Source organism: Bemisia tabaci, chromosome 1 (assembly GCF_918797505.1).
Source record: "Bemisia tabaci chromosome 1, PGI_BMITA_v3".
Lineage (NCBI taxonomy): Eukaryota > Metazoa > Arthropoda > Insecta > Hemiptera > Aleyrodidae > Bemisia > Bemisia tabaci.
The window spans coordinates 50,221,074-50,241,173 of record NC_092793.1 but is presented as its reverse complement, the minus strand read 5'-3'; the positions used below and the strand labels follow the sequence as shown (position 1 = coordinate 50,241,173).

Here is a 20,100-nt window from a genome sequence, read left to right as displayed (position 1 = left end):
CCTGGTTGAATGTTTTCTTTTTGAACTTTTCAATACTTTAATTATTTAATACAAAAATACTTTCAAGGCACATTGATGAAACTGATTTATTTATTATTGGCTCTTGCAGGCTTTATCACAAAATAATCTTACATATTTTAGTTTAGTCAATGACATAATTTGTTTTGCAGCAGAATTACACTTAAGGTTTGATTGTAAAAGTAGTAATAAGTATGATTCTGGCTCAAAAGAAAATTTTTTCAAAACCAAGTCGAAAATATCATGCAACGTATTACCGAAATTGGGCCTGAGATTGGAGTAATTTATCAGCCATTGGGAAATAATTTTTGGCAAAGGCACGTTGATTATCCCTGAGTTGGAACACACTTCTGACAGATGAAATGCAGCTAATTTTGCCAACACCATCTCTTCAAAGTAAGCATTCATGTCGGTCTTGTCGAACACATTTTCCTGTAGTTATAAAGAGAAAAGAATTAATACAGTTCACAATTTGAAAAAAGTGAATTCAGATGCGAATAAGAATTGCTGACAAGGAAAGAGGAAACGTCATCATTAAAACAATACATGCTGAGATACGCTCAATTTTCTCCACAGAATTTAAAAAAAGTACGCTAGTAAAAATTTAGGTGGTCCAAATTTTGTCTTCTTAATCATGGCCATTGGATTCAGGCATTTTTGGCATAAGACTTTGCTTGAAATGGAAATAGAACCACAGTTCTCAAAGATTGTACACTAGACTCCCACTAATTCAGACTCCAGGTTATCTGGATCAATGTGACAAAAGCGCACAGTTGTATAATTAACTAGGGCAGGCAGAGTTCAGACTACTAGGTACTAATTTCCAATAAAATCCATCATTTTGTAAATTTTGGAATTTTTACATAACTAAGATTTAAGGACTTATTTTTTACAGAAGAAATCATCCTCTGAAACATGTGATGAGCTCTATATCATTGATATTTGTTTGTAATTAGGTGTTGTTGTCTCTATTGATTATCCAGATTTTTTCGTAAATAGGATTGGTCCGGTCCTATTTGATCCGGATCATCAAGAATTATGTATACAGTTTAAACCTTAGGCTAATCTCACATAATCCGAACTTCTACTTTAAATACAGACCTGATGTTCATTTTCGGTGTCATAATCAATATCTTTCAATAACCAGGCACTTGCTGCGACCGCAAAGAGTAAGCTATCAATCTGGGAATTGTTCCTGAATTCCTCAAGCAACAGTTCAAGGTTTCTTGTCGATTCATGAACAGTTCCCAAAATTTGAGCAATGTTCTCTCGAATTGGGGTTAGATCATCTTGAGATAGCAATACTACTGTTGTCATCAGATTGAGCACTAAGAAGAAATAAATCAAGTTACTTTGTTTCACTTAATCATCAGCTTGGTTAAGAGTTTGAGCAACAATTCAAATAATACAAACAATGAACGTAAATAAATATTCAAATATTTGCCCAGTTTTACAATTTAAGAACTGGTTTCAATACCATGTTAAAGTTAAATAGTGGTAAGATAAAAATAAAGTTCAAAATAATAGCTGTTTTGGCACCAGCTGGTTTTCATTAACGTAAAGCCAACAGACATGACAGGATGAAAACAAATGAGGCAAAGTTTGAGATAAAGTTTTTTTCCTGTAGTTATCCAAAATAACAGATAAACGTTGCACAAAATAGAAAAGAAAAGCGAATGAAAAGTTAGTCGAGATTCCACACAATGTCGAAATTTCATACAATGTTGCACTTTGAGCGCTGAGAGTGAGACACTTGATGAGAGGGTTTGAATGTCACTTGAGTCTAAGGGATATTGAGAGAACACATAAGTGTCTTTGGTCTAAGGCCGGAATTTTAAGACGTTACTCGAAACTTCCTCGACTCGAGATTTCCTTGAGTACGCTTTTCGAGTGTCCTCGAGAATTGACGGTATTTTAAGACGCGACTCGAAATTTCCTCGACTCGAAACGCGCTTCGAGTCACCTCCAAATTTCCTCAAGTGAATTTCGTTGAGTCAATCTCGAGATTTTCGTGAGGGAGGTACTGAGGTCCCTCAAGGGAGTTCTGAGGAAACTTGGTTGAAAGTGATTTGTTTTGTTATGAAAGTGAATTTGAATGAAGTGAATTTTTTTATGAATTTTATTGCTAAAATTTAATTTTACCCTCTTTCCCTTGTTTACTATAGATACGTATGCTATTTTTCCCTTAAAAAAAAAAAAAAGTATTCTGTTTTGCCTCTAGAACTTCTCTTTCTCAGTTGCAACTACCTTACGACTTCGGTGTTTTGAAACTGTAGCTAAAGGGCGATTTTTGGGGGGTCACGGACATTGAATTTCAACATTTTATATTGTCATAGAGGGTTAATTTTTCAGAGTAAAAAAATCCTTAAATCCACCCCCGTGCGAAGAGCATCCCCTCCTTTCCCTCAAAGCTTCATCAAAGAAAGTGAACCTCAGAAAGAGCTACTGAAAAGTACAGCGCCACGGGTACTACGCATCCCAAGTAGCACAGTGCAACGAAAATATTGAAATTAAATTGCAGTTTGATTTCAATACACTTGTAATTTTTTTACCATTAAATTGCAACATTTTTACATCATTTAGTCGATTTATGCTGATTTTAAACAATCAACAAAATGAGTTCCATGTGTCAGAAAGATAGGCACTATGCAATGCATTGAAAAATTGCAACAAGTTTCAATAAACGGGACCCCTTCAAATAGGAGCTAGGCAACATACACAACACTCAGTGGAATTGCAATATTGTTAAAATGTAATTGCTACTTATGGCAATCTGTGCACTTGGGATTTTGGTCATGCACTTTACGAAGCTACTTTCAAATTCAAAGTCCTCATCAAATAGTGATCCTAATACAATTCCAAGGGCATTAATGGGTTTCATTTGACGTGGAGTTGATGTAATTGATGTTCAATAAAATATTTTTATGATAGTTTTAAAAGTTATTCCCGTTTTTTGTCATCTAAGACATTACATCGTTTGTTTCGGTGAAAAAACATTTGGTTCCCTAAGGTATTGTTTTTAATCAAAAATAATAACTTGCAAAAGTCTATCTTGGTTTTTAACCTAATTTACTTTAATTTAAACATGGGTTTTCCACGAAATAAAGAAATAGCTTTCATCCTGAATTCATCTTCGTCCCCCGCCCCCCTCCTACTCCTCCAAAAAAAAACCTGAAGAACCTGACACTGAATTTTCAGTTTTTCAGGGAGAAAAATGTTCGAGCAACTCATTATTCCCCCATTCTTTGCTAACACTCCTATAGGTAACTCCCTAGAAAATCAACATAAAAATTGACGGATTGGATTAAAAATGGCCTCATTTACTTCTTCAGTAAAGTGAGGCAGAATAATGATTTTGGGGCCTCAGATTTCTAACAACTGAGCGCCGAGTCTCAGAGAAACATACAAACAATTTCCACTGGTTAGGCCTCCCAAGCAATGAATTCCTTAGAAAAATAGAATTTATCAGGGCGATTTCTAGTGACGCCATGGGTGCCAGGTATTGCTAAAATAGTGAGAGCATAATTAAAAACATACAAAAGGACACGAGAAAACACATGAACATGCTCACTCTAACTTTTTGCACCTTGGCCTCTCCCTCCTTCCCCCCAAAAAATCATCATAAGAACTAGAGGAGAAATGAATCGCTGAGAAAAGATCAAGTTTGTCCCATCAACAAAAATGAAGCAATATTTGAGTGAGGAATTCCAATGTTTCTGAGAAGAGAGAATCAAATCAGTTAATTTATGAGCAGCTTCACCACTTCACTACAAATGTGGACACTTGGTGACGAAGTAGTTTTAGCTAAGCATGTAGTCAAAACAAAATGGGCATTTCAGGTCAAAGTTAATAGCCGAACCTAAAAGAAAAATACTGTGTGCTGAAGGAATGAAAGTTATAGAACATGATGTCATGAATACTCACAGAAAATCAAACTCTCTGCACTATATGGTAGAAGATTTGAAGGATGAGAGGGTACGTGGATGAGTGAATTCAGAGGCTGATGAGTTGCGTTGAAATTGACAGCTGTGGACAATCAATCCATGGTCTCCGCAAATTGTTGAATATCAAATCAGCGGAGAACCATGATCTTTGAATGAGACAGCCACTAGATACACAAACTGATGAGGTAGGTTGCTCTCTTAAATGCTGGGCAATGGCCATCTTGGAAACTCTTGAGTCTGACACTTTGATGAGAATAGCATTCGAACTGCCCATGTGCTGCAGTGTGTCGGGATAAGTGAATATTATGACTCAGTAGAGATTCCTTTGGTTCAGGATTAACTTAGGTAAATACCTGAGGGCCAGGAGACCGCACACATTTTAATTTCAAAGAATTATGAGCACTTGACATACCAACCCAAAGAAAAGCATCATGATAGCAAAGTCCTCTAGATTAGGCAATCAGTTGCGCATCGCTGTTAGAGCTTGCTCATCGCATGTTGAGACGAATGTCATTATCTGATCAGCTCCAAGTCAGCAGCAATATAACAGGTTGATACATGCTTTCAGACAGCACCATTGGTGAGCAGTGACAAGAAAATACTAGACTTTTGTCTCAACATACACTCAGTGAGCTCTAAAACGCTTATTAGGTAGAATAAGATTGATAGTCATGAGAGATACGAATCGCTTAATGTGGCCTATGCTTGTGCTTTCAGAGGCCAAGTAGAAAACTTCTATTAAATCATGTTCAGAAACTGGAAAATGAAGAAAAACCTAATCTCTAAAGTCACAAATCTGCTCAATAGGTACAGTGTTTAATGTTCAATGTTGACTCGATAGAACTTGTGTTTGTGAAAACCAGCTGACAACTTGATGAATCACAATCTTAACCAAAGGGCTTTGAAAGAAGATGCTTTTGAGTGAGGGTATGGTTTGTAATTTTTGATAAGTTACCTGAGAGAAACGGATATTCCTTTGCTATAAATCACATGTGGACAATATAAATGAAATAATAAAGCACAGGGTTTCATAATTGGTACGTATTTGAGACGCTGACGCTTGGATAAGGGCTACACTATCAACTTTTCTCCGGAGAATAAATCACGCATTTCCGAGAAATTTCACAGAGAATTCATGATGGAATACATGTATGATGAAAATAAGTACTGAGGAGAAAAGAAAGGTTCAATCACCGAGAAATTCACTTCCATTCAATCGCATGAATGTTAAGCATCTGTGGTGTGGGTTTAGCCGTGTTCTCAAAGACGATTAGGATCCATTGAACGCTTGAACTATGACACAAAGGGCTATATCACATAAAGAAACACAAAAACCACTAAGAAATCGAATTATTAACTTTGAAACAATTAATTAAAAGGATTACTGGTCTGGCACTGATAAACAAACAAACAAATACAATGAATGGCCGGGGCCGCCTTCTCACCAGTCACCATCTCACGAATGCATACTCAAGCGGATGAATCAGAAATTAACTCATGGCCCGGGAATTTATGAAAGTAGCCGCTAAAGTTTAATTTGACGCACTTTTCCATGATTATTATTCCAAATAAATTCCTAATCTGTTCTTTAATTGACGTTGAACGTCATTCTCTCACCTGGAAGCCATTTTTTTTTTTTGGACGACGGAGTTTCGAGTCGAGGAGATTTTCGAGTTGAGTAGATTTTCGAGTCGAGGAGTTTTTTCTCGAGTCGAGTGAGTTTCGAGTCGAGGCCGTTTTGGAGGTTCCTCGAGTCGAGGAAATCTCGAGTCGAGGATGTTTCGAGTAACGTCTTAAAATTCCGGCCTTAGAGATAGGAAAATACCTCGATTTGAGCGTAGCGATAAAGCACAAAAACAGCCCGAAAATACGAATATAGAGGGAGAGAAATAAAAAATGGGTAAACAAGGCAAAGCCTCATTTTTTAATTCTCTCCTTCTTTATTTGGGCGTAGCGCGGGCTTATATAGACTTGCTGATGTCGTGGGTGGTGAGACAATAAGTCTACGTATGAATGGCTGGCTATAATCTATATAGCTATCAGTTGCAAGTCAAGTAATTAAAATTAATGTAGATGGACTGAATGATGTTGAAGCAAAGAAGATTTGAAACAAAAAATAGACTTTATGAAATTAAAATGAATATTAGGAAAAAAATTAAAAAGTGTTGACACCCAGCATTCAACACTTTTCAGGAAACTCCTCTTTGAAAAATCTTTGTATTGCAGGATAATCCTTCTATGATTCCTAAGATACCTTATTATCATTATTTAAACATTACTAATGGGTTCCGGAAAAACGTTCTTACCAGAAACATTTTAAAAAGATGAGTACAACTCAACAAAAAAATCGATGCCCTTCTTGCGTTTAGCCGTATTTATAATATAAGGGTCATTTTGTGAGCCGAAATTCAAATTTCTGGCTTCAAAAACTCGTCCTGCAGTGTTTTGGCTTCGAAATTCCCAATCTATTACCAGTTTCAAAACGAGCTAAAATCTGCTAACAGTCACATATAATTCAATTACTGGAGAAGATATTTATGTTCCTCAATGTAGGAGAGAATAGTACAGTATTCAGAGAATGATAAAAATGGTACTTACGGTCAATCGGTGAAGAGAAGGCAAGGAAGAGTGAGTAATTTTCAACAATCGTCTGCGAAATAGCATAACGAATTTGATCTGTCTGATCCAGGACACAGCCATTGGCAAATAAAATATTGCACAAGTCTTCAAAATCCTTTTGAGACCATTGCTTCCTTTTTTGTTTCTGGCAGATAAGAGAGAAAAAAATAATTAGAAATTCATTTTTATAGATAGCCCTAAAATAATTTGTAAGTGGTAAATACACTGACTTGAGCTGTACTAATGATGAACTTTGGGCGCATGGAAAATATAAAACAAATAATTGAATTATTCTTCGTCCGAATACTGATTAAAATAATTTACTCCAGTGCAGATACATGAACGTATGCTAATGATATAAATGACACAAAGAGTTACAAAATTATTAAAAAGATAATTGAACTAAATTTTGCAATTAGGAGCTACAATTTCTATCTGTTTCGAAATAACATGCGCACCAGTAGTTTCTTCATGCGCATAAGTGTTTTAACCGATGAGCCACAAATTGTAGTTTCTTCTCGAAAAATTTACTCAATCCATTTATCAATCAGTCATTCAATGCTATATTGCAAAATATAATCGAATCAAAGCTTATTTCGGAATTGAAAGCGCCAGTCGAGATAGGATTGAAAAATATACTTCTGAATTTCTGAACATTTTTGAGGGTAAATCTTATCAAACAATCTTTATAGTCATGACTATTGCAGTTGTTGACCAAGTAAGCATCTTATGAATTTTTTTTAAAGCTTGTGAGTTACTTTTCAAGGCTGTAAAGGTCGCTTTATGGTAATGTTATCTGTTAGCTTGCTAAAGAACCAGTATCCTTAAGTTGTAGACAGCCTACGCAAAAATAAGCATTTTATCACTCTGCAGGGAATCCAGTTGTTGTATAGTGTTAATCACATTTTCTTGGTAAGTAAAGGTATGAGGAAACTCACCTGTATACTGAGATAAGCTCGAATGCAATGAAGAGCTTGGATGGTGACAGAATCGTCGTTATCCCCAAAGCATGACTTTGAAAGATAAGTGAATGCTGAGGCATTATCATCCAGAGAACACCTGCCTGCTACAAGTTTGTCGCAATTATCACAGTATGCTTCTAAAGCAGAAGGGAAGAATCGAAGTACAGCCAAGAACTTGTGTTTGTACAAATTGTGCGCATCTTCAGCTACAAGTTTTCGTAAATTATAGACAAACTGGCGGCAAAAAGTATCACAGCTTAGAAGTTCTCCCATTTCTGTTTTCATCACAGGTGATAGTTTCAGAATACTAAAGATGTACTTGAAGAGATTAAAATCATGATTAATTACAACAAGTGCATTTAAATCTTCACACTCATTCTTTGGAAGACTCAATTCTACATTTACTTCGTTTCCACACAACAGTGCATAGAATAAAAATGTTAATATTGTATCAATCTGATCAAAGTCTGAACTTCTCGTTATTCCTAGAACAAAGTTTGAAAAATTAACGCCTTTCTTGAACCAATCTTGATATTCCATCGAAGACATTGCTTCAGAGGTTGTCAGAAATTTTGCAGATACGAGTATTTCATAGGCTAATATTAACACCAAAGTAACTTTTAAGTTTGTGTCTCCTACTGTGTAAATAAAAGGCTTTGAACTGTCATTCAGTGCCTCTAAGAGTGAATGGGCGGACATTAAGCACTTGAGGTTAAAATGCTGTCCGAAACTGGTCAATGAATAAAATGCAAGTTTCAATATGCTCTCTTTGACCACTAGACTAGTATTTAAATCCAAAATTTTAGGAACGATGTTATTTATTTTGAAAATAACATGATTCTGAATGGCTGGCTGCATTCCATACTGATGTGACTTCCATGTTTGGATGATTTGACTCAACTGAAAATGGAGAAAAAAATAATCATCAATTGAAAGATAACAGAGAGAATTTGAGCTGAGATCTCATAATTATTTGAGGAACAGCCAATGGAGTAGAATTGAAATAAGCAAAGAGGAACTGTTAGAGGGCGCAAGTTTCAGAGGGAATGTTTAGGAGTCAATCTTTACCTTGACAAAGAGCTCTGACAAGTCTGAGGCTCATTTAAGTTCCTCCAGTTTCAACTGATGCAAAATGCTAAGCCCCTGAGTTCTATTTTTTTTCAAGTATTATTGTTTCATTGCTGGAATTGACTTCAACTGGTTAAATCAGAAATAATGAGATTATTATATATAATATAATAAAATTTCTGATTCAGTTTGGAAACAATGTATGGACCATTACTTTCCTTCTGCACATAAGTGTTATTACAGATGAAATACACATACAGAGAAATTGTAGTTCCCATTAGCAAAACGTCGTTCAACTTACATTTGAACCAACCTCCACTTCACAATTTTTTAATGGGATTTTTAATATTTTCTCAGGGTGATGTGATACTTTCAATCGAAATTTTGTCATTTTCGTACCTGCCATTGCCTGCTAAACCTGAAAAAAAGGCTTTTACCCCGATATCTTTGAGTAAAAAGGAGAGAATATTTACTCCAAAGTAAATATATCTGCCAACGCAATGGCATTAATTTTTTGGCAGAGGGAGGGAGAGGTTGCCATATACTTCAGACGCCTTGCCATATTTAGCATAGACGGCTTTCCTGAATTGGGTGTTTGTATTCGCCTTGATCATGAACTTGCTTAAGCGTTACATAATTCACATCCTTCAGACTTCATGGGCAGCAGTGACATCAAACTATTTCAATCCTTTGGAGATTGACTACTGTCAGTTTCTGGTTTTGTCACCTGTCGATAAATTCGTCATGGAACATTGAGTGGAAGCTGCACAGACACAAAAAATTCTAATGATTATTTTTAGCAAATACCTGGAGAAGAGTGCCATGCCTTGCATTGTCAGACTGAGTAGCATCTAAAACATTGAACAGATTTCTAACGCAATCTGCAGTGCTTTCCCTTGAGATGAGAGAGGCAATCGCTGTTGCAGCAAGAATACGGACTTCATGGATTCCACTTTTGCTCGCATTGAGGACGTACTTGATAAAAGTAGATAGCTAAAAACACAAAGAACAAACAAGAGATCAAACAGGTAAATTGTGTTATTCATAATTTAATTAAACCTGACAGCTCCAGTATTAGACCCAACCTGTCATTGAAACAAAAATGCTATTGTGCCACGTCCTGTAGCACCCAACATTAAATTTTGCCCCTCCCCCACCCCTACATTGTTTGAAATTTCAAACCTGAAAAATAGGACAAGAAAAAGTGTGACTCAAACTCATGAGTTTCTTTATTTATTGTTTAGAAGTAGGCAAATTATTTTCAAGCTCAAAAAGTGATGAGGAAAATAGTGAAAATAAGAGGGTAAAGTGATGCAGTAATACCAATTCTTATTATTAATGAACCAAGTAAGAAGCATTGCAGAGTTGTTTAACTGTGGTCAATAATGGTGGTTTTTTTCTACTCAGCCTTGAACTAATTGGAGTGTAAGAAGTAATGGCAGAAAAAAAACAAAAAAACAGGAAAACAAAAGGTTGATGGGACAGAAAGTTTATGTGAGTAAATAGAGAAACTATGAAAATGTTTTCTTTCTATGGCAAGTACTTTCAAATAATGTTGAATTTTAAACACAAGGTTTTGGCCTTCCTTTTCTTTCAAGGAGTGAATAAAATAAAGACTTTTCCTAATAAAGAAGAAAAAATATTTCAAAGTAGAGTTGAATTTTTCTGAGGATTTTAAGTCATTCTGAGGAATAATTCAATGTAAAGAAATTCATATTGTGGGGAAAATGAAATGTTACTGCTTCTTATGAAATTGAGTGCTGTATGTTTACATTTAGAAATAAGGATAAACAAATATAGAAAGAGGGAAAGGGAAATAATTACCTGTAAATTGGAATCTGTGCCCTCTAAAGATGAAGGATACAATCTAGCTAAAATCATCAAAACTGGAAAAATGGTTAATTCACTGGCGTTTGTCACTTCCAAATTACTATTATTGGAGTCGAATATTTCTAACTGGGAGAGGAAAAACTCATACAAGGATGGATAGCGCATGAAGAAAATACGACCTGTCATTTTGTTTTTCCATGTCAGAGTCTCCTTTGACCGCGGCACACCAAATATTCGAACTAAGAGAGCACTCAACAAAAGGGTTGAGGCATTCCGCACCTGCAACAGATCATGGCTGAACTAAGAAACACAGAAGGAACGAATTAGAAAGTCTAATTAAAAGAAAATGCAATGATTGAATTGCGTTCACTGCATTTTTCTCATCTCAGTTCTACAAAAAAATAGGAAGAAGCAAAAACCACGAAATGGGACCCACAAAAAATAATAGAATAGCTCAATCCAAACAACCAAAAGCGCTGGGATATTTGAGTTTATGAAGTTGACTGATTCTTTTGATAAATTTTCACAAGATGTGAAATAATCATTACAACACGAGTGATATCCGAACATGATTTTTCTTATTAAATTTCCATGATATTGATTGTTGATAGTCACATTTAAAGAAACTTACCGACCAGGAGGAGGCATTGAAACCCAGGACAGCAATTTTGACACCGCGAGCAACATAAGAATTCACCTGATCACCAAGTTCAGTGCTCCTAAACAAGCTCCGTAGAATATTCAGAGCATGAATCTTGGATATTGATGACTTTTCTGATGATTCACACAGATCCAAAAGTTGGCTCATTGCCGCATGGAAACAAGTTGATGCCGGAGAAATTTCGTGTTCCGACACCAGCAGAGCCTGAAACACAGAGAATAAGTCCAATCCAGTAACTTTGTCCAAACAGAAAGACAGTAATTTTATACTTTTTGAATTTTGTTTGTGAATTGTATGCAGTTTTCTTTGGAGATGCATAAGAGGCAACAGTATGAAACCCAATACAGTTTTTAAAATTGTGAAAAAGAATCTGACAAGATTCTGATAACATTCAGATTGCTGATCTGATAAGAAGCAGTCAAAACTTTTTGGCACTGCGATGTTGTGAAGTTTTACTCAACAATCTATTTGAAAACTCAAGAACAACTGTACAGTTTCTCTCAGAATGTGAATTTTCTTTTGGGTCTGAAAAAAATATCAAAAAAGTATCTGCTGATGCAACAAGAAATAAACTGTTGCGTGAAACTTTCCAAGGCAGGGATCCTTATATGCTGTAAATATAGGAAAAATTACTTCCTATAAGAGTGTACGTAGTCCTACCTACAATAGGTAGTCTTTCTTATATCCATAATTTAGAGTCCTTGGTATGATAAGTTTATTTACTTTTAGACTGTGACAGAAGATAACTTGACGTCAGTTTGTCATTGAAAGTAAATGCAAGAATCGAGGTGGCGGATCTTCTGTGGCAGTCTAAAAATGTGTAAACTTGTTTAGCGTAGACTCTATCTTTTTAGTCTTACATATGTAACATACATATTAACCAATGGATGCAGAGGTTTTTCAAAAGACAATTGAGAGAAATCATGCAAACCTCTATACCTGAATGATAAAAGGCACCCCTGCACTACGTCGTGTTGCACAGAGTTTATCACTAGCAGTCGTGATTTCAGTCATCATCTCTTCCAACCAGAATCCTGGCAAGTCTGCCAGTTCTTTGATAGGACATCTGGAATCAAAGATCAAAAGATAGGAATGAGTTCCGGCTGAAAAACAATCAAAGCAGTTTCATCGAGTTCAATCACCTTTAAAAACAAATGAATAAAAAACCCATGATTGATTACAATTACCAGTATTTGATAAAAGAGAGAATCAAACTCAGACACTGCTCATATCACTGCTCGTTTATGATATGTAGATGACTGAAGTTGAAAAATGCAGACCTCAGATTGCAACGTTGTAAGTCTTCACGCATATTTTACATATACACACGAACGTACGCACACACCCTCACACATACATACAAACCCTCACTTTTACATATATACAAACACTAACCTACAGTTTCTAGTGAAACTTCCTGGGGAAGGAGAGAATTGCTTTATGGGCTGAAATCGGCCCCTCCAAGGGATCGGAAAATTTTTGGATATTTGAAGGTTGATGATGCATATTAAACAGAAAAAATCGAGTTTTGCAGATACTCACATTTTATTGCTGCAAAACAGGGGCTCCAGATCCCAAAATAGCTGAAAATCCATGTTTTTTGCGGTTCTACCTCAGATTTTGACCTGAGCCCAAAAAAGACGAGTCATGAGCTTTGAATATGATGTCAGGGACACCTGCGCACATAAGATACTGGAATATGATCAACTCTTGCCTTTGGGCGAGGGTCGAAATCTCAGATAGAACCGCAAAAAATTTGGACTCTCTGTTATTTTGGGTTGAAAAGATAGGAAAGTTCGATTTTGAACTTGGGCTCAAAGGGAATGGTTGATCATATTCAAGTATGTTACGTACCCCTGACATTATATTCGAAGCTCATGACCCATCCTCTATAGGCCCAGGTCAAAATCTGAGGTAGAACCGCGAAAAACGCGAATTTTCAGCTATTTTGGGCTCCAGAGCCATGTTTAAGCCCCTGTTTTGCAGCCAAAAAATGTGAGCAAAGACAAAACTCGTTCATTTCTGTTTGATAAGCATCGCCAACCGTCAAAAATCCAAAAATTTCCCGATTTCGCGGAGGGGCCATTTTGGCCCAAATCGCAACCTCTCTTTTCCTCACTCATTTCCATAATATCATACAAAATTGCAAGCGGGAATTTCGATTACATTTTCTTTTGGAACATAAAACATTATCAGACATTTTTAAAAATTGCAATTGAGTTAGGTTTGTGCACTTAGTCATTGATTTACTGCTGGAGTTGCAGAGAGATTTTGCATTCGGCTTAATTCATGTGTTGTGCCTGTAGTGCCAATTATACGTAAAAATAACGTTCCTTCAGTATAGATTTTCCGTACAGAATTATTGTATTAGATAGGTACATATTTATGTCCTGATAGCTTATCACAAAACAGATACAGTGGCAATGAGATGCATTCAAAAATAAAATTCCTTTTGCCTCCAGAGTGCTGTAGAATTTTCTACAATATTGCTAACTTGCCAACATCTCTGATATTCTCAATTTATGAATGAAAATATTTTCTGATACATCCCATTCCAATCAAATTATTACATTAAGGTTTATACTGACCTCCATAAGGTAAGACACACCTTTGTGAAGCCAATGTATGCCTGTTCGAATGCTCCGCGATGCTTGATTTGAGAGAGAGCTTTCATGAAGTATGATCCAATTGTCAGTAAAAGTTCCTCTGTCAGAAAGCCTTGACTTTTTTCCTTAACAACTGGAATTCGTTCAATAAGTTCACCAAATAACAAAGAGATTTCTTTTATGGTCCGCCACGCGCATAGGAGTAACAGTTGAGAGGTTGCGTGCATTCCTTTCGTTTTTACTCCGTTGTTTAAATTCGAATCTTCAATGACTGTAACATGTGTTTTTAAACAGATAAGATGGATGAGCAATACTTTCAATTAAGTCCTAACTTTTTCAGTACCTTATAACAACAGTTCTTAGAGTTTATGATAACCACACTTTGGTTTTAGAAGAAGCAAGAAAAAACTTTCTGGAGCAGTTAGACTAATGATAATGCGAAAGGATAAGAATGTTCTTGTGCATAAATAAGGAGGAGGAAGGATGCAAAACTTCAGAGGTATTGTGTCCTCCCAGTTTGTATTTGATTTGGGTTTTTCTTCATTTTGACAGTTATAAATCAGCAGGTAAAGCTCTTCTAAGTCAACAACACACATTTTCAAGAGCTGATTTTTGTTTTCTGACAGAGTGTATTTTGTATGGTAGGTGTCTCGATTATCAGCATCTTTAGATGGCTTTTAGGACTGTTCAGAAATATCCAAAGTTACTGATTTTACTAAAATCAAATATTGAAGCCAAACGCAGGAGGCTAAAGAATAATCATGAGGCAACAGGTTTTTCTTCCTTCACTTTTGTTTTATAATTTGGAAACCTCTTCTTGTTCATGCGTTTAGCCTCCTTTGTAAAAAATGTCATTTTCCTCTTTCCATCATTCTTCTTTCAGGATTACTACACAAAAATCTGAATAGATATTTAGATTTTAGAATTCAAATATTTTTGGATGTGAGAGATTTGAAGCAAACCATAATTTCTTAAAATTGATACCTGTGAAATCCATGGGTAAATGCCCTCTGGAGATAGATTATTGACTATGTGACTTACAGCTGAGCTTGCAGAAAAACAAAGTTCAACGATTTTTGACATCTCCAATTGCAAAAATGAATCTGTACTGAAAGATCTGTGATAAATACAATAAAATTCATGATTTTCTGTTATGGATGGTGAATATAGTATATTCTTATGAGACATAGCACATTGAAAAAGTAGGGGTGGCAGTTTTCTTCTTTTTTTAAAAAAAACTTTAATTTTAGATTTGTTTATAAACAGGATAACTTCACGAATGTTAAGTTTACCAAAGAATACAACTAAACCACCACTCGTAAATCAGTATTAATAGAAGCCAGCTGATAAGATTCAATCCTAAATTATTGACCAATAATTGGTAATCAATAGGTCCCAGCAAATTTCTTACAGTGATACATCACCATCAAATTTCGGGTTTTTGCTTTAACTATTAAGCGAGACGAGCTGTATTTCCTGCTTCTGCAACTTAGATTGGTCAAGATTATGTTTGGCTTATATAAGTTGGACCTTAAATAAGAACCTTATATGAGAGCACCCAGATACCTACTTCGATAAAAATTAAGAAGAGCATGGTTAAGTTTGAATAAAGCAAAATTTGGAATTAAATAAAAGACAAACAAAAGCATACATACTGCACATCTATTGAAGATACTAAATGTCTGATGACGAAGATAACTCCATAAATTGGGCCGTTTACGGCCGCTTCTAAAATATTTACTTCCGCTATCCTTACTTGATTCTCCAGGATACCAATCATTTCTGACAAGTAAAATATCGTCCAATCTTTGCAGCTGGAACAGCCAAAAAAGATTAAGGTTTTTCTAGGTACCTCTTTTAAAACCGATATTAAAGTTAAACTTATTCTGCATCAAATTTTTAACTGCAAGTGGAAAATGTGTATAGTAAATACTATTAGTGACAAAAAATCTTCGGTTAGGAAGGTTTTGACAAAATTAAATGAGAATGGAGATTTGATGAAAGGAATGATTCAGTTGGTTTGCCTTAGAGGGGAATTACCATTAGAATTGCAAAAAATTCAGGTTGATGATCGTAGAAAATAGTCATGCATTGCAATAACAGTACAAGAAAGCTTCCAGCTTGCTTTTCAGGTTTCTTTCCTACTCCTGTTATCATGATTGAAAAGGAAATGTGAAAAATTCAAAGATATCACTGTCAGTGCAATTGCACAATGAGGAGATAGGCAGAAAATATTGTTTCCCTAAAAACCATCAAAATCAAGAATATTTTAAACATAAAGTGAAAATATTTACCTACGAATAATACTGATTACCAGAAAATACTTACAGAGAGAGAGAGCCCTTAGCATCTGACCGAGGTGTGACAGTTTTTGTTGCTTCAACTTGCAATTTGTCGATGCAGAAGCCAAGAAAATACACAGCTGTGACACAGTCTGAGGGATGCGTGCTTGAAATTAGATCTTTGATCACATGCATCAAATGCTCTAGGAGATTTTCCATAGATTCAGGCAATATTTCTGATTGTGGACTTTCTCTGGAAATGAGCTGTAAAATCTGTCTAGCTAGAACTTTATTTTCTTCATAAGTGTCATTTAAACAATTGAGTAAACCTTTGGATAGTGAGCTTGGGAACACCAAACCAGTAAAAATATTTGAATCAAAACATGTTTTTAAAATATTTAAAACAGTACATCTGCGACCAAAATTTGCAGATGGAAATAGATTTTCTGCACAGGTGGCGACTAAATTCTCCCTAAATTGGAGATAGATTTCTGTTGATTGTTTTGATGAAGATGTCTGCAATCGTTTCAAGGACTGAAGGCTATCTTGGAAACGTAACAAAAACTTTTTCAAATGCGAGAGAAATTTTTGCCGAAACGCAGAGTTCTGGTTGTTGAGATTATACTTAAAGAAAGACAATATCACATTTAGCTCTTGAGCACAGAATGACTGGGTTGTTTTTTTGCTTACAGAGACCATAAGGAATACTAACAATCGAATATCATCATTTTGATGCCACACTGCACTTAGCAGGGTTTCATACGGAATCAGTCCTTTCCAAAAATCAAGTTGACCGGTTGTTTCAGAATGATCAGGTGCAAGACCATTCTTCACTGCAATATGCAGACAAATGAAGGTTGCGTAATCAATTTGCTGATCCTTAAAAGCTATTATTTTGATGATTAGTGGTGAATGCTGAACAGCTCGGCTACAAACTTGCTCAAGAGCTGGCGTCTGCTGTTGATTTAGGGCTTCAAGCACTGGATTAATCCATGTAGATATCCAACTGTCCATTTGAATTTCTTCGAAGTGGTTACACATAAGCGTGCAGAATGTTGAGACTAGATGTGTTGATGCTGGCATCTCTGTGAAGGCCTTGACATACATTTGAATGAAACATGACACCTCTAAAGAAAGTTTGGAAAATAGATAATTTACTTTCATTTGTTTTGCAAGCAGCTGAATGCCAAAACAGAAAAACCGACTTGTCATCTTTGATTCCCTCAAGGAAGTAATTAATTCATCTCTCATGGATGTGCTAGATGAAGTGAAATTGATGAAGTGCTCGAAAATTGTTTTTGTCCTATGCCTCACTGTGTCCAGATAGTGATCAATGTGTGTTATAATGTAGTTCAAAAACTTTTGCGAGAGCTCCATTTCAGCATGCGCAGGATACTTTGACAGTTGTTCCGCCAATCTTTCGATTGTAATATTTAGAGCTAAGATAGTGTTTTTATCAATTGCAGGGGTTTTGGTCATGTTAAACAGAAACACACAAAATTCTGAGAACACGGAGGAACTTGATTTTTCGATATACCTGCTGCTCAATTCTGGGATTGTGAAAATATTTAACAAAGGTGCACAGCAAGAGATCTGTGTCAACAAATCACGAACTCCATGGGTGGTGTCATGTGAACTTGGTGAATGATTGATTGCATGTCTCTGAAAAGTTTTAAAAAAATCTGACTCTCCCTTTGCTTTCAAAGTTATTCGCATGAAAAGCAGACCACAGTTCAATTTTGTATCTAGAGGTAACTCAGAATTTTGCATGAGCGTTTCTAAGGTATTCAGAATACCTTCATCATCAAGGACTGCAACAATCCTTTGATCAACAGAGGAGCTGATGATCAGCAAAAAAGCTCGAACACAGTTATGAATGCACTCATAACAACTCAATTTCTGCAAAGGTAACAGTCCTGGATTTAAACTGCTATCAATGGTTGTTTTGATCACACACTCAACATATTTTATGAACGGTAGATACAGACCCATGAGCAAGTCAGTATTATCTTCAAAATACTCCAAAAGGGTGGTAATATTCTTCACGCTGATTGAGGAGTCCATCTTTTCCTCAGCCAAAATAGTAGGTATAGTATGATCCCAAAATTTCTTGAAGGGCTTTTCTTTCTCTCCTGACCACTTTTTGAACAATCTGAAATGAAAGATCAATTTTATTATTTTACGGTAAGTAAAGTCTGAATTAAGTATCAGGGTTAGCACTGACCAAACCTTCAATTCTCCTCCTTCATTTTGCAACAATGCCAGAGCATAAAATGGAATCGACTCTAAACTTTGCTGAGGTTCAAGTAATTGGATTTGTTGGCAAGAAAAGAACTGCTACGATTTAGCAGCACAAAAACTTGACACATCTAGGAGGCAGAGATCCATGACTGCATACTTTAGGCTAAGTTGCTGTTAATCAGCAAGTATAATTAATTATAATCTTGTTTCATCTGTATCTGATCCAGTGCATCAATTGGGTCTGATAATTGCAGTTTTACTGTGTTTGAAAGTATCCATTCACTAAAGTCTAGGAAACAATAAGGAACACAGGCTTAAAGAGACAAAAATATCGACGTAGACACAGCTGACAAGGGGAACTTCCCAAGCTACCGCCTCCGATCGGACCAAAAATATTCGTACGAGCTCTTTGGATGAATCCATTAGGACCATGTTTTTTGGTTTTTTCCAATGCACCCTGGAAACAGCCCCAAAAAATTCTGAAAAATCCGGTTTGGAGCGCACAGCCGCACGCGCGTTAACAGGGCGTGCCGAAAGGACTGCACAAGGTGAATCAAGGGTCCTTCGCCTCTCCCAGCGCACACTGGGTGCCTGGTGCGTACTGGGTGTCTGGCGCGCACTGGTGTCTGGCGCGCACTGGGTGTCTGGCGCACACTGCTGATGCTCGCATACTAAAAACCAGACTTTCTGTAATTTTTTGGGGGTGATACCAGGCGCATTAGAACTAACAAAAAACACGATCCTGATGGACTCGTCCAAGGAAAAAGTCAGTTTTCTGCTGCTATTTCGGTACACAAGATTAATGATTATATGGCAATAAAATTCAGCTTGGTACTCACTTGAGCAATCTGGCTTTCAGGGGATTTGGTGGAGGTAATTTAAAGTACAGCAGCAGCAAATACTCAAGAGACTCCGATGTTTCCATGGTGTCTTGATTTAATTCATCTTCAACTCTTTGATGAAGTATCCTTAATTGGGCGTCCAATGAGTCAGCTGCCAATAATTCACTTGAAAGCTCAGCATGATTAATCCTAGGATGTATGCTGAGCGATTCTAAGAGATCTTTTGATAAGGTTCCGAAGGGGGATTTGTTTGATTTGTAAGATGTTTTCGTTGTGGTCACCCGTAGATTCAATGTAGCCATTGTTTACTATGATATAAAATCCTGAAATGAACTAGTGTATGACATCACAGTGAGCAACAGTCTCACTACTCCGAATATGTTATCTCCTTTCTACAATACCGTAGAGGCGTAAAAGGAACCGCTTCCATTACATAGTTGATATTTCAATCTAAAAGAGTGACCAACAGGTGACCGATATCATGACAAAATTTGGCAAAAAGACTAATTGTCGCATATTATAAGTCAGTGACTGGTAACACGATAACGCTAAATAAATCAGAAATATCTCCTGCGAAACCAGAGACCAGTTCGAAACACTGTCATCCAAGAAAATGGATATTATCATGAATATAATATTTACAAATTCAAAAACTAACTATTGACATAACATAACCTAATCAGCCACATGGCCCACCCCGCCGCCTTGCCTCAGCTGCAAGGCAGAAGGCTCACTCTCGTTTCAATGCCGTTTCATCGCGTTCTGTACTTTCCAGCGTTATTGCACTGTTGCCAAATGAATACATTTATTTGTGTCAGAGTAGCTGGAAAACAAACGCTCAAAAAACAAAAAGACAACGTTGAGGACCGCCCCGCACTCCGGTCCGTGGACAATAATGTAAACATTACTTTCTAATTACTTTCCTTATCGAGTCGACTGTTCAGCAGAGATTCCTTCCTTGAGCTCGGAAGGCAGGGATGACAAAAATCCTGCCGAATTTCCATCGCAAACTGTCTGGTGCGCAATC

General features: G+C 36.4%; 1 protein-coding gene across 1 annotated transcript; it reads right to left on the bottom strand.

Annotated features, from left to right (window-relative positions):
• Positions 1-72: 72 nt before the first annotated feature.
• Positions 73-19,779, bottom strand: THADA (Thyroid adenoma-associated protein homolog). The gene is made up of 13 exons (XM_072302549.1): positions 19,071-19,779; positions 16,037-18,142; positions 15,364-15,522; positions 14,671-14,825; positions 13,691-13,979; positions 12,042-12,168; positions 11,073-11,306; positions 10,436-10,720; positions 9,419-9,604; positions 7,520-8,443; positions 6,561-6,726; positions 1,120-1,346; positions 73-450 (listed from the first exon to the last, which is right to left on the bottom strand). The coding sequence occupies exons 1-13, from the start codon at positions 19,373-19,375 to the stop codon at positions 94-96; spliced, it is 5,520 nt and encodes a 1,839-aa protein (XP_072158650.1). The 5' UTR covers positions 19,376-19,779; the 3' UTR covers positions 73-93.
• Positions 19,780-20,100: the final 321 nt, after the last annotated feature.

Coding starts and splice junctions, on each gene's coding strand:
- THADA (XM_072302549.1), bottom strand. CDS start 19,375: ATGGCTACATTGAATCTACGGGTGACCACAACGAAAACATCTTACAAA. Junction 13,980..14,670: donor ATCAATTTTAAGAAATTATG/GTTTGCTTCAAA, acceptor CACATGTTACAG/TCATTGAAGATTCGAATTTA. Junction 12,169..13,690: donor GTGTGTCTTACCTTATGGAG/GTCAGTATAAAC, acceptor CTTTGATTCCAG/ATGTCCTATCAAAGAACTGG.